Source organism: Anser brachyrhynchus, assembly GCF_964034855.1.
Source record: "Anser brachyrhynchus genome assembly, chromosome: 4".
NCBI classification, from domain to species: domain Eukaryota; kingdom Metazoa; phylum Chordata; class Aves; order Anseriformes; family Anatidae; genus Anser; species Anser brachyrhynchus.
Window position 1 is genome coordinate 33,814,494 of NC_137698.1, and position 15,135 is coordinate 33,829,628.

The following is a 15,135-nucleotide window of genomic DNA, read 5'->3' on the forward strand; positions in this document are numbered from 1 at the left end:
GCAAGGACAGAAGAATATTCTTCTTCTGTAACAAGTACTGATTTCACCCCAATGAGGAAGCACATGCAAAACACCTCTCTTGAAAGAGATATTGGGTCATTCCAGCACTTTTATTCTTAATTTGTGTTTGGCAAAGGCTCTTTGAAGACAGAGGAAATGAATGAACTATCATCCAGCCTACTTTTACAAAATGTACCAAATCCTCTCTAGTCAATTTACATCTCTTGACCAGAATGGATTCTGAGCCATAGACTTCTCAGGTTTGACTCTGAGCTATTTTGTATTTTCTTTATTAGTACTACTGTATCTAAACATCAAGTGGGTTTTGTGTGTGTTTTGTTTTATTTTTCCTTTTTATCTGTATTAAAAATTAAAAACAAAGATGAAGGCTACAGACGTTCACTGCGCAATATGGGAAAAAATGATAAGTCTTTATAATATAAGCTTTCCTGTTTGTTTATTCCCACCAGTTGAATAACTATGGCAAACCTTCTCTTCTTAGAAGTGATGTCTTTAGGGGAGAAAACTTAGAAAGATGAAAGTCCTATTTACTTGAAGTTGAGTCATCAAAGATCTCTGAGGCCTTAGCCCATTTTGTAGGATGCTTTTATATGTAACTTTGTATTCAGTTTCAGTGTTTTTGGCAGCCAGGGAAATTTCGGGAGGGAAAAGATTGCAGTTTCTTGAAGGAGAGGAAGAAAATTACAAAAATTCCATCACTTCTGACGTTTTGTCTTTGGACTGCAAACTTCCAAGGACACCTAAGTAAATCTATTGAACTGCAAGTTCTTGTGTTCCATGCTAGAGTAGTATATATCCATCAAGTTGTAATTCCAAAGTTTTTGTGCTGTTTTTAGTGGAATGGAATTCACAGTCTGCTGCTTTAAACTGCTTGTATAATTCTGCCCTTTATTTAAGGGCTGTGAGTCAGAAGCTCTTTTTGCTGTACGGATTTAGAGGACCTGCCCTGCACTGTGCCATACAGTTTTCTTGGAGAGGAATTATGAGCACTAATACTAAATATATATATATATATATATATATAAAATTGTATTTTCGGAAAATTTTGAATGATTGGAGGCAGAAGCTTGAAATGGAATCACAAACAGAAAGCTTTTATGAGGTGGTTGTTACCCATTTCTGATCATATGTAAGTCGGCTATTAATGTTCTACACGTAACATGCAGTTTATTAATGCATGCCAAGTTTGTTTGTTTTTTACTCTAGGTTACAAGGCAGACTCTTCTGTTGATAAAGTTTCCTTTTACAGAGGGTCAGCTGAGAGTGGATGCCAATGTTTCTGTGCATCACCCTGGAGAGCCTTACGGAGTGAGGACGGAGGTGAAGAATATCAATAGCATACGGTTCCTGGCAAAAGCAATAGGTAAACGGTTGCATTGTTACTGGAGCATTGTAGATATTTTAGGAGGTCTCAGTAAATGAAATATGCCAAGCTCCAGAGTACACTAATTGCCTTTAAATGCCTTGACTAGCTTTGTCTGGGCATTCCATCCATGTGTCTTGCCCCTGGTCCAGGAGTGCCATTTAAGCCCAGGCTGGGGCCTTCAGACTTCACCTGAGCAATGTCACAGGTGTGTGAGTTTCCAGTCCTGTCTCCTGATGGACCTTGGACCTGTGCTGTAGTCTTGTTCCCAGTCCTGTGGCTGGCCTTATGTCCTGCTGCTTCTGACTGAACTCGCTGGATGGACCCTGGACCCAGCTCACTCCCGTCACCATGACCGAGACCCTGTCAGTGGACCTGTGGGGCACTCTGGGGATAGCAGCCACATTAGTCTGCAGTTTTAACTTTTATCCCTCTGCCTGTAAGAACAAAGCAGATGATTCAGTGCTTAGAGTGTTTGAAATATATTAGCAGTAGCTCTGTGTCCTCCAGTGTAGATGATTGCTTTCCACTGAGTACAGTAGATGGTGTGCGTGAAGTTTGGATGCAGCTTGGGTATGAGCAAGAAAAGATGATCATTACATCTCCAAAATAAAACTGGCAAGGGGGATATGAGAATTCTTGTTCCAAAAACTCCACTGGGTGAGAGGAAGGTCACTAGGAATGTATGGCTTGGCTGCAGTGCCTGGGAGAAAATGTTTTCTGTTTGAAGGAAATGAAAGAAGATGAGGAAAACATGCAAGGAAAGAAACAATGCTGGAGAGAAAGACAGTGACTAATAATTCTGTCTGTAACTACTGCTGTTGATTTCGTTAAGGTTAAATAAACAAACTTTTCCATTATTGCATAGCAGTGAAATAGTAGAATGTATAAAAGCTAATAGTGCAGTATAGCAAGCTTATTTTTTTTCTTTTGTTTCTGTCAGACTATGAAATACAGAGGCAAATTGAAGAACTGGAAAATGGAGGAACAATCCTGAATGAAACAAGAGCCTTTGATTCCAAGCTTGGGTGAGTTTTTATTTTGGAGGAATATCAGGAATAATAGCTTCAGAGTGCTAGGGATACCCAGTGAACTGATCAGGGGAGATAGCATGGTATTGCTCAACTTCTTTCTTCTGAAGTCAAAAATCACCAGCATGGTTTCATTGCAGGTAGTAATTAATTATTCTTAAAGCTGAGGCTTTAACACAATCTGTTGATAAAAACAAGCAAACAAACAAAAAAAACACCCCTGTGTGTTAACATCAAGCAGTGTCAGGGAGTTCACATACACACTTCCTTTGAAGTGGCTTTAAGAAGTTCTCCTGATCTTCACAAGGTGATGTTTTTGTTTTGTGTTTTTTTTTTTCCAGGAAACTAATTCTGTGGTGTACCATTTCTCACATCTTAACTGTTTTGTTTTATTTTAGGTGCACTGTACCAATGAGAGACAAAGAAGGAATGCAGGATTATCGGTATTTTTTTTAAATAAAGTTAACATTACAAGAACTGAAAACTTATTTAATATGCTAAGCGTAGTCAGTGTAATGAGCCTGTAAAGTTAGTATGGTGAGTGTGGAAGTAAATGGACCTTCCACTGGAAGGCGAAGAGACCTGTCAAAATCGGTATATTTCTGAGAAGTTCAGATCTAGAACTCTCTCATCTCTGCTAAATCCCATAGATCTTTCCCAAAAACTAAGCTGGATTACCTTAGCTCCAAGTGGATAAATTGAAGGTTTGCTTTGTGGCCAGTACACATGTATTATTAAGAATGTCTGACATTAAATGTAAGAATATTCTGAGTTAAGCATTGTTCCTGCTTTAAATAAATACTGAGGGAAATGATTTTCAGATAGCAGGCCCTGCCTGTTCACGCTTAAATTATGTTTAAGACACTGTTTGAAAATCCTAACTACTGCTGAGGGGTGTCAGCGTACATAGGCAGGTTTCTACCTTAAGGTTTGTGCAACCCTATTGAGGTTGTTACCCTGCTAAGTACTTCTTGCTTTCCACCGGTGTGAGATGATAGCCATCACAGTTTGATTGCTAGCATGATTCATGTGAGCACTCTTTCATCTACTCTCGGCAAAGTCAGTGCAGCACAGTGAAGCCATAAACAGCCAGCTGAGAAGGATCGAGCTGGAGGGTGAGGGACTAAGGCATGACTCCTGGCAGGAAGCAGTGCTGCCGGGAGCTGGGGCAGCACTGCAAAGCAGCAGCATAACCTCTGAGTGCCCTAGCACAGGAGATAATCACAGTAGTGTCTGGATGAGATGATCCGACAATGCTGCTGGTTATGCAGCTCAGTGATTACTGAGGACTGTGCCTGCCTGCATCCTCCCCTGGTTAGGGTCTTCTTAATGCTGATCCACCCAGGAGTTCCCTGGCTTTGCATCCTTGGACAGTCTTCCTGTTACTGCCAGAGTTCACTTCTCGGCTGGAGAATTGTAGTTCTGCAGGAGAATTTTCAGAGCCTCTTAGCTCTGCCCTATCTGTATTCCTGTTAAACCTACATAAATTCTTACTGAAGCACAGCAAGGATTTTGAAAACATCCCACAAACTTTAAATTAAATCTGCTTTTCCAATTAGCATTTGTAGAAATGCAGCAGAAATGGCAGTGATCATTTAAGAATTCCTTAATGTGGTAGGGGCTGGCTTATTTAACAAGAATAAGAACACAACTAATTTAACAAGAATAAGAACAAATGCAAAAGAAAATTCATGCAAACCTTGGCAAAACTGGTGAGTCCAATATACTTCAAATAAAGACCAGAAAGAATACTACTAGTGCTAAGATTATGATCAGTATTAAACTGTGTTTTCTCAGATTGTTATAATTTACTTCTTGCAAATATGCATCAGATGTGAGATCTATGGTTAGGCAGATTTGAAATAAAAATTATAGAGGTTGTCCAATGTCCTTTATTCTGAAATTTTTGAACCCCTCATTTGATCATCTAATAATGAAGTTTATGCTTCAATTGCAGTTATTCCAGTGGTTTGAAATGGCCTTCTCTTTAAGGGAGCCTTTTGTTCTGTGGTGGCACCCTGCTGAACACAGTGACTTTGCTTTTAGCACAGCATGGGATTTCATCTAGATTTTTGAAGTTAGTATGGAAAAGGTTGCAGTCTGCCCAGATCACTCCTGGCAGTTGGCTCTCAATCTGGGTTTCTTCCTGCCAGTCCACTGCAGTCTTTTTGCCCAGATCTACAGTTCGTGCTTGATGCCAAAAGGTTGAATAGGTTGTTTCCATAGCTATCATTGTCATTGTTACTAATAATATTATTTTGGGTGCAGAAGTGTTTTAATTACTCCTTTTTTACTTTTTTTGACTTTGACAATCAGTGGCAAATACTTACAGAGAATAGGGACTTCGCAGCAGTTCGGGGACTGATCTCTTAGTACTTACCAGTGATAAACCAAGTAATTATTTTTTAATGTTTTATTTTGTTAAAATAGTAGTACAATTCCCAGGTAAGCTTAAACTTGTCATATTTTTTTTATCTTGTTGCTTAGCTTTTGGACTGAAAATAATTCTAAGGAAGTTTTTCTTCATTTTCTCTAGGTTCATGCCAGAGCCAAATCTTCCTCCATTGATTCTATATGATACTAAATCTTTGCCAGCTAATGTGAACCATCAGCAAGTGGTAAATATTGATTGGATTCATGAGAGACTTCCTGACCTCCCCAGTGCGAAGAGAGCAAAGCTTGTTGAGCTGTTTGGGATTCTTCCTGAACACAGCTTCACCTTAGTGGTAGGTCTATTGATCAAGTGCTAAAATAAACCTAGCAACTTCAAAGCTCCATTGTTTTTAAAAACATTTACAAATGTGATTATTAACCAGCTATCAGTTCTCATGGATTTTTTTGGTTGGAAATATGTCCAGTTCGTTGCCTACTTGGTACCTTGGAGCCATATGAGTAGAATAGTAGGGGAAAAAGAAACCTTGCACAGTGCTTCTAGAAAAAGCATTTCTCATGCAAGGTGCAGTCAAATAACTATTATTTAATATTGATCTTGTCTGTCTACACATGGACAAACTAGTGACTTACTGCCACAAATGTACAACTTCCTGCTGAGAAATCCTTGTCTGCAATTGCATGTTCTTCTTGTCTTTGGGTCTGGTATGAGGCTGGGTACATTGTCAGTATTTAACAAATTAATAGACATGCTTTCCTGACTGCAGAAGGAAAACCCATAGTTTAAATCTTTCAGCTTCATGTGCCCCAGTTGATCTGATTTCTATACTCTTTAGAAAAAAAAATGGACTTATTCTTAGGTAAATAAACAAAATGGCTTTACAGCATGAACGTTGACCTCACAATGCAGTTTACCAGGGACAGGTTGAGAAGAGGGGATGTGAAAGAAAAGGATGTGACAAATGTGGATGTAAATAAGGAAATGACAGCAAAATCTCATAACTTCCAAAATTAATCTAAAGGACTTCAGGCTTCTTAAATAAAAATTGCATCATCTTGTTTTGGCAGTGAAAACTCTGTGTGGGGTTAGTATAGCCACCCAAGCTTAGACATTTCACATAGCCAGCTAAGCTAGGACAGTGTTCTGCTTTGGTTACCTCTGTGATTAGTGGAGACAGAAGGAAAACAACTTCATGGTAAGATTCAGAGTATAACCGTAAGTACTTTAAATTGTCCTCTGGAGGAGTTCCTTTCCTTTGGCTGTAAATGCAGGGAGAGCAGTGCACATAACTACCTAATATCCCTTCTTTGTATGTCTTTAATACACTTGTGCTGTGTATACTGTGTATATTTTAATACACTTCTATAGAATCTGTTTCTACAGAAAACATGGTTCCTTCTTCTGAAGAAAGATGTTAGGAAATCTGCTGTTGTGCTGGTGCACCATTTTCGTGGGCTACTGTTTGGTAGGCAGATGTGTTGTAAGTCTCATTGAAGTGATGAGGCTGCAGTGACTGAGAAGCGTCTGTAGTATCTTACCTTTCTGTCTCATTGTGTAAATTGCACAATGTGATTTAGCAGGCAGTATTCCTGTCCAAGTGTGCATTTTATCTTGCACATTAAAATAAAAGGAGCTCAGAAGCGCAAATAGGTCTCTGCATGCCCTTTTTTCTGTTGTTTTTTCTTCTTCTCCCCCATTGTGGTGGGTTGACCTTGATCAGCTGCTAAGCACCACACAGCTGCTTGCTCATTCCCCCAACCAGTGGGATGGGGGAGAGTAAGAAGAGCAAAAGCAAAAGAACTTATGGGTGGAGATAGAAGTAACACTTAAAGAAGTGAAAGAAGGAGGAAGGAAAAAACAAAAGTAATGCAATAGCAATCACTCATCACCTCCCACAAGTAGTCTGATGCCCATCCAGTCTCTAAGTACTTCCCACAAAACCCTCTACCCTCAGTTTTTCTTGCTGAGCGTGACGTTATGTGGCAGGTAATATCCCCTTAGTCAATTTAGGCTAGCTGTTCTTCTTGCCCACCCCTAGCCTGCTCACTGCAGGGGTAGAGCAGGAAAAGAGAAAGCCTTTATGCTGTGCAAGTATTACTTAGCAAAAGCCAAAGCACTGGTGCGTTACCAGCACTGTTGTAGTCACAAATCCAGAACACAGCACCCTATGGCCTGCTATGAAGAAAATTAACTTCATCCCAGCCGGACTCAGTACACCCACTCCTTTCACTTGGCATCAACCTTCTTCTTCAATCTTGCTAGTACTGATGGCCTCTGCTGTGTGGTTTCTGTCATCTCTAGCAACTAGCCCTATGGATTTGCCTGACCAGATCCCCTTTCTTTCCAGCCATTCTCTGAAATCTACTATTGCCTTTGCTTTTTCTCAGCTTTTCCCTTTTTGCAGCCTGTAAGATAATTAATGAGCTCCAAGCTGAAATTCGGGATACAGCTTGTAATAAGATAATGCATCCATTTGAATGCATGAAGTGAACACATTCTTCATTGTGGGTCTTCTTTTATTGTGCATTAGAATGTCAGCATGTATACTCTCCATAAAAGTTGCTTGCCTGTTCACTGGGAGACTAGTTAACCTTAATTCATCTGAAAATGGTATGTCCATTGCTGTATTAAGCTTACATCAGAAGTTACAGAAGATTGCTGATAGGGCCAGATGCACAAATCTAATGAGCATTCTTTCAGGTTAGAGCGCCCAGGAGTGCTCATTAAATAAATGGCAGTGGTAGAGGGATGACTCTAAAATGCAAAATCTCTGTTCTGCGCCAACTTGTTAGAGAAAACGCAAAAAAAAAAAAAAGTTATAATAAAACAATACTGTACCTCAGAATGTAAGTTAGTTTCTGAGCTCACTTCATGAGCTTTATTCTCATATACGATAACTGCCTGTATGCACTGCAGTATTGAGAATGTAAGACTCCAGCGTTGCCTAATTGCAAGATGAACTGAAATGGAAGGAGAGCTTTGGCTATTAATATCTTTGCCTGAGATTTCCTAAGTGTAAACTGCTAGATTTTTCATAGTTTTGTACAGATGACAAAAATAAATGAAGTTTGATTTTCTTCATGCAAAATCCTTCTTATTTGTAAACATACAATTTTTTGGGCTGGGTAGACTGAGTGGTATTTGGGTACTCAATTTCTGCATGCAGTTCCTACTTTGCTGTGTAAACAGTTAGACTGTTAAATACTGTTCTTCTGTCAAGAAGGATCTCTGAGAACTTGGTCAGTTATGGTAGTATAATATTTTTGTCTTGCTTCCTGTTGGGGCAAAAAATAAGACGCATTGGCATAGACATTAATGTGATGCTTTGTTTTCAAAAACCATGCTGAAGTCCAACCAAAAAACAGATTGGCTGTCACAGTACAGCATTAGAAAAAAAAAGTCTGATCACTTCCTTTCTCATCTGAATTTGAAGTCTTTGTATACATTTACTGTTCCTCTGCTTACTCAGATAAAAGCAGCAGTTCCACTTGGGCTTGGGGTCATTCGTTTGCTGGAACAATTACATTTGTGAATCCATTAAACGGTCAAAATGGGATGCTGAAGAAGTAGTTCTTGACAATTTTGTTTACAGCATGCCGCCCTCATACACTTTGGCATGCAGGTGAATTTATGCTTCTTTTTAGAATTTAAAGCATTTTATAAGAAGCCATAAAAAAAGTTTGAACTGTCTTTGTTTGACTGCTCTTCTTGCTGCTTTAATAGAGTACATTTTCTGCTTTTTCCCCCCTGACAGTCTTGCACATTTTTGCGGCAGTTGTTGGTTATTGTGGGAGCTGAGATGGTGAAAATGGGAAGAAGAAAGCAGAAAATAACATTCGTGAACACTGATGTAGTTTTCTCCTTCGGTTCTTCAGGAACATTATTGGTCTTTAAAAGCACAAGTTTGCATTACAGAGCCAATGTCTCTGCAGATGACACCCATGGCATTCTGTAAAATAGGATATTGTTTTAAACTTGTTTTAAAAGCATGTGGAATTACTCCACCACTAGATTTTGACATGTACTGTTAAACAATGGTGTTAAACCATATTTCAGAAATAAATATGCATCTGGTTGAGTTTCATACTTCATGCCAGCGAGATTCTGGTGAATAAGGTACAACATATTTTGTGCATAATGGGAGCACCCCAGTGGGCCTCAATCACAAGCATGGTGCTGCAATTCCAGAATTCTGTTTTTCCTTCTAAGAAGAATAAAATATGTTACTCAGAATTAAGTGAGACAGCATTCCTGTGAACCAGAACATTAGAGCTTGCAGTGGTTTTCAGCTCAGATCTATCGCAAGGGACAGATCTGTGTGTGTGTGTGTATGTTAACTCTTTATGATGTTTTAAGCCACAGTGTAGAAATATAGAAGCAGAAATACCTAGTATGTGCAGACAGCACACAGAAAATTGTGATGACAAATTATTAGGGAAGGAGCTAAGTTAAGATTTCAATGAAGTTTTTTTGTTTTGGAAGTGAAATGATGGATAGTAGAGTTGTATCAGAGCTGCCCCCTCAGTGTATCAGAGCTGCCCCCTGGTTATTTTTCCCTAAGTTTAACTACATCTTCTGGGGGAAAGACATCAGAATGAATTTGGTAGTTGGAGTGAGTTTGGCATGACAAAAGTTGACCAAAATGCGCAACAAATTAAAGTCAAGTTCAAGTATTATGGTATCTAGAAATTAAAGCTAATCAAGCTATTCCTTCTTTATATGGCAAGAAAATAAGGAAAACATTTCATTTCTACCAGTCATTTTGACATTCTGCCTTGTTCATTTCAATCTGGCATTGCTGGGTTTTCCTTCTTTTTGGCTACAGAAAATTATAGTCACTTTAAAAAAATAAAGAAGGGCCAAGGAATTTGGGGGAGCATATCCAGTTCTATTTGCACAAGCAGCAGGTAGATATAGGGATCAGTGCCTGGTAGCATGTGTAAGTCTATCTCTCTGAGTATTCCTGGGCTTTTCTCCTCTTACTGCTTGGAAATCATCTGATTAAAATTTGAAGGCTGGGTATGTTTGTCCTTGATTTTCAAAGGTCTGGCAGCAGCATCAGAGCTGTAACTCCAGCCAGGCTGTTGATATCCAGAAATCTGAATATGCCCACTGCTAGAGATATGCTCTCCATCATATACGTGATAAAAGTGTTGGACATGCTGCATCTGAGCTGTGTAGCCTTCATTGAGACATGTGGCGTCTGCAGACATTGTTTTTGCGTGCATAATGTTGTAGCTAGACTACTCTGCCTGGAGTGTTTGTAAAACCTTCTGCAGCACATGTATAAAAAATGACAAAAACAACATTTATACATACTCACTTCTTCCTACCTAAATTGGACAGGTGCTTCTGTGGAAGGCAGTCTGCCATTTAAATAATAGGTATTTGTTTGTGCTAATGAATCCTGGGGTGAATTAGAAAGAATACAATATTTAATAGTTTATCATTTTAGTAATTCCACTTCGTACATGCCTAGTTTTTAATCATTTACTAGACTTTGATAATTACATCAATCCTCTGATGTTTGAGGTTTTTTGTTTGTTTTTTTTAATTATTATTATTTTGTCTTTAAGCAAAATTTGTTCTAATATATTTAACCTTAGATTTTAGATTATTTATTGCTAGGTAACTTCTAGTTAAATTTGTAAGACCATAGGTCAAGAAAGGACGTTTGTGTGTGTGTATTAGATAAGTATTGGGAGTTACCGGATCTACTCCACAGAAGTCCTCAGTGACTTACTGAGGCTGAGAACTTCGATTCTTTCTTTGCTCATGGTCTCAAGGTAAAGGGGAAGGGTCTGATTTTTGTCACACCAGTTTTACAGCACTTCAATCCATTATTCTAAGTAGGTTTTAATCTTTTTTACTGAATAGAGAGCGCTAGATTGCAGCCTCCTTAAAAGCCATACATCATTACTAATGAATGTGGTATCCAGAGGTGGTAGAAGTTTACTTTCTGAAATGTTCAAGGTGGAAAGTCCAAATTTTTGTATTGCTGTGGTGATAAATTATCTATAAAAACAAGGGCAAAAGAGACTGTTTTGACAGGGGTGAGTTTGGGTGGAAAAGTCAGGCTTTGGTTTAGCATGTACCTGGACTCTTTTTGCTCAGAAGTGTTCACAGAGATTTGTCTGCAATCACTATGTGCTTGGAAAATGTTTTTGCTGTGATGACAGTATACTGAGAATAACTCAGTGGCTGTCTCTAAACTGTTACCTCTGACAACTTCTGAGAGCTGGCATGTCCTCCTGTGCAGTTATGCCAAACGCTGCAGAAGTCCAGTAGCACGCTGGATTTGGATTCCTCCTTGAAAAGGAGCACTACAAGCCTTCAGTAGAACTAGTAAGTTCTGTGCTCTAGTTAAAGATCCATCACTGCCTAGATGTCGAACAGCACAGCATTCAACAGACTGTGCAGTGTCTGTTCTTCTAAAAACAGTCTCAGATTTCACTTATACTATAAACTGAATCCCTTACTGTCATACCTTCTGAGCATTTAGGGTGCTGTGTGAAGCCTTACATAGCTTCTGTGAAAGCTAGAAACTAGAAAAATAAAACCCCACTCCTTACAGTATGACCTTTCCATATCATTCAGGGGTGAATACAAGCCAATCTTATTCCATCGATCCAAAATAAAAAGAAGTGATTGCAAGATCAAAAGTGAAGTATCTGTAGACAGTTTCAGGCAAAGTCTTCTTGGTAACAGATAGCATGACAGCATGTGGAGCAGTATATTTTCTGGCATCGTATGTATTTAAAACAAAGGAGATGAGAGAGGTTCTCTCCAAATGATAATTTTAGGGAGATTTCAGAGAAAAGAGATCACTCATTTCTTGGAAGTTACATTAAAACAGACAGGCTGACATACAACCTATATGTATGCATTCTAGACAACATAGTTTGCTTACTGTTAATAAAATTACTCAAAAGTCTTGTGGCTTTGAAATGAATTCACAAAACCAATTTACTTTAGGATTGAGTATTTATACTCTGAATATAATTGTGTAACTAATCATGTTTGCACTTCAGTATCTCTTTGATGCATTTAATTCTTCTTTTAACAGAATGAAGACGGATTAACAGAATTCTTTGAAAATGTGCTAAAACAGACCCAAATGAAGCCAAAGAAAGTCATCGGCTGGATTTTAAATGACCTGCTGAGTTACTTAAAACAACATTCCTGTACAGTAAAGGAAAGGTCAGGCTTCTCAATTACTACAATGGTGAAACAAAATTGCTCCTTTTCTCATGTACCAAGAATAGTATTGTGTCACTCTGTTGCTCACTTCTGTTTTAGTTATTATCTGTGAAGTTTGTTATCCTAGGCAGTGCTACTTAGGCCTTGACACTGTCATGATGAATGAAGCTAACCAAATGCCTTCCAGAGAAGAGGACTCTGTAGTTAAGAGTAGTAATCAGTGCCTTCCTTCTCTGGAATGTGACAATGTTAGGGCATAATCAGGCAATCAATACCAAAGCTGAGTATAGTGTATCATGGAGAAAAATACTAGCTTGTCATGCTAAATGGTGTGATGTTTAGGCAAGCAACAGTAGCCTAGATGTATTACGTATCCTTTTCTCTGAGGTAACTCTTGCCCCCTTTTTCCATAGCCCAGTCAGTTCTGTTCTCCTAGCTGACCTTCTGAATCTTCTAGAAAAAAAAGAAATTTCTGCTTCAGCAGCAAAGCAGGTGAGTACCTTCTTGACTTTACTGTAATTTTATTTTGAATCTGTGGGCACTTACTCCATTTGCGTAGCTATTTTATATTCAGTGTGTACCAGTACATCGGTTTAAAAGGAAATTAATTCAGAGTGTTGATGAAGGATAAATCTTGCATCTATACTGTATACATATAACGGATGAAAATGCCTCGTGTGCATAATCTTACAGATATATTTGCATATTCAGCGTTAGAAGGGAGCACAAACCAAACAGTACATTTTCACCATGTGAACTGCAGTCAATTAAGTAAGTTCTGCTTCTGAACAAACCAGGCACTAGATCTCAGTTTGGTAGTTTGAGTCAGACCCGAGCAAAAGGTCAGTGGGAACTAATCCCTGACTTGCAGTTAAGCTGAGAGTATCAGCTACTGTGTGCTAAGGGATACTAGGGTCTACATTCCCAAGTATTAGCATATGGAAATGGATATAATTACCTGATTGTAGTCACAAAAAGAAGTCTGATCTGGCATACTCCATGAGTCACACATGGAGACTTCTGGCCTTTCTTTTATCCCAGCTTCTTTGTTATTGGCGTCTCAAGCAAGAACTGTCTGTAAAGCCAGCTTTCCCCCTGTCAGGACAGTCAGAAAAATCAGCACTTGGCACGTTCATCTCTAAAGTTATGAACTGCTTATGATGGGTACTGTGATGTCTGTGTCTATATAGACAAAATTCAGAGTTCTTTTGTGAAAAGGAATAACTGCCATTCATCTCACGTTCTTTGTGGAATGCATTGTTCTTTCAATTAGTGATTGGCCTTTACATAAATACATTAGATGGCCGTTTCTTCTCAGGTGGTCATCAGCAAAATTGTTAATGAAGATATTTAGTTTGCCTTGTGTGCTTTCAAGAGTTTAACACTCTGAAATACACAGGGCTGGCTTCCACCTTTTTAGCACAAATTGAGTCCAAGAACAACTTTGGAACAGTTCAGGGAGCAGTTCACCTTTTGCGTGATTATAAACCAAGAGTAACAGTTGCAAATGTGGCTCTTCACCCTACTTGGAGACACTTAAACCTCCTGGTTTTGGGGGGTTTCTTGTGCTTCTTAATTAAGCTGGGCTTGTGGTTGGTCTGCTCCTCGGAATAGCCAGCTGCTTATTATAGGCACCAAAAATACAAGGTCTAAGTGCCTGACTTCAGGCATGTGCTTTTGGAAATTTTAGGTTGCAAAAGTAAAAGCTTCAAAAAGAACGTAAAATATTAACAGGAAATGCATTGGGGTGCAGGGCGGTTGTGTGCCTGTGGGGTAATGGGACACCCATCAGCTTGGTGTCTGCGTCTCAGAGAGGAGCTTCAGAACTCCATTCTTAATTCCCAGCTTCCTTGTGGAGGTAGAAACAGGGTACTAATGCTCTTCTACTGGAGGTTTTTCCTTGTGATATATCTGTATGCCAGCACTTCTGACAGGTTATGAAATGTCAAGAATTTCAGAGATGCCTTTCTTGTTTAATTACAAACTCCTCGTAGTGTGCGTGTTGTCCTCTCTGTTCTGAAATTGGACACAGAGAAATAACAGTACTGTTTGCCATCACTGAATGATGCTATCAAACTGCAGGAACCTTGCCGCATTTAGAAAAGTATTTTGGTTGCCTGGATGTCAGAAGAATAACAAATGTTTATAACAATTCTCAGCAGTAGGCAGAGATACTGGATGGCCCGAGGGCAGAAAGGGCTATATATACACAACAGCAGATGAATTGCAGCACTTGGGGTGGGGGGAACGAATTGCAGCGGTAGAGACAGATCCAACTAGAAATGATAGAAGGGTTTGATGGGGTGAGCACACAGACATGTATCCACATACACGGCTCACAGCAGGAAGCCGTTAAAAGTTTTAATTTTTTAAGAGGTTTGCGTTTGGTTTCTGCTGTGTAAGGCATTAGAAACACAGACAGATAAAAGCCGCGAGTGCTGATTATAGACACAGAATATTGTATGGTAGGATGCATATGCCAAGGAAAGGGCACTGTGTGCTTGCATAATTAACACTTAGGTAATTACGGAGCTCACGCCCAACTTGCCATCAAATACAGCATCCTGCCCAGAGGTCTCCGAAGCGGTTTCAGACTGGCATGCCTGTGCACAGGGGAGCAGCTTCCCATGCCGCAGGGCTGTGGGGCGAGCGTGGCCTGGGCCTGGCGAGCCTTGAGGCACCACTTTCAAGTCCATGGTGGGACGTCCCGGTGCAACTTCCCTAGGGCTGAAACCGCTCTGCTGGGCAGTACGCCTCAGTGGGGCCTCAGTCCTCACTTGTGGGGCTGGCAGGGTGTACATCTGTGGCATCAGGGCCCGCTTGTGAGTTACAGCATTGGAGGAGGACGGATCCTGGGCCAGGAAAGCGCAAAGTGGCCGTGGCTGCTGAGAGCCCTGCTGGAGCAGCTCAGCGTGGAGCCCCTCGTCGCCTGTTCTTCAGGGATCTGGAGCAGGGCATGGAGCAGAGCGGCCCCCAGGTCTTGTTTGCTTATGCAGTTGCATATGTTACCCACATAGGAATAACTTCAACACACCCACTTGGCACCCCTCCTTTAAAGGAGATAGCAGGAAAATGAGCACAGTACACAAACCTAAACAGAACCATCTGCTTTGACAATTACGGCTGCG

At 39.9% G+C, this 15,135-nt stretch overlaps 1 protein-coding gene across 4 annotated transcripts in view; it reads left to right on the plus strand.

Annotated features, from left to right (window-relative positions):
• Positions 1 to 15,135, plus strand: part of GATB (glutamyl-tRNA amidotransferase subunit B) — a 52,476-nt gene that overhangs the window by 22,640 nt on the left and 14,701 nt on the right. For all 4 annotated transcript variants that reach the window (XR_013950211.1, XR_013950212.1, XM_080589424.1 and 1 more), the window contains 6 exons: positions 1,271 to 1,384; positions 2,328 to 2,412; positions 2,814 to 2,858; positions 4,952 to 5,141; positions 11,874 to 12,007; positions 12,421 to 12,499. Coding sequence is in view for 2 of the 4 variants with exons in the window: in XM_080589424.1 (XP_080445550.1) it covers positions 1,271 to 1,384; positions 2,328 to 2,412; positions 2,814 to 2,858; positions 4,952 to 5,141; positions 11,874 to 12,007; positions 12,421 to 12,499 (647 nt within the window). In the remaining 2 variants the exon portion in view is untranslated. The remainder of the gene's footprint in view (positions 1 to 1,270; positions 1,385 to 2,327; positions 2,413 to 2,813; positions 2,859 to 4,951; positions 5,142 to 11,873; positions 12,008 to 12,420; positions 12,500 to 15,135) is intronic.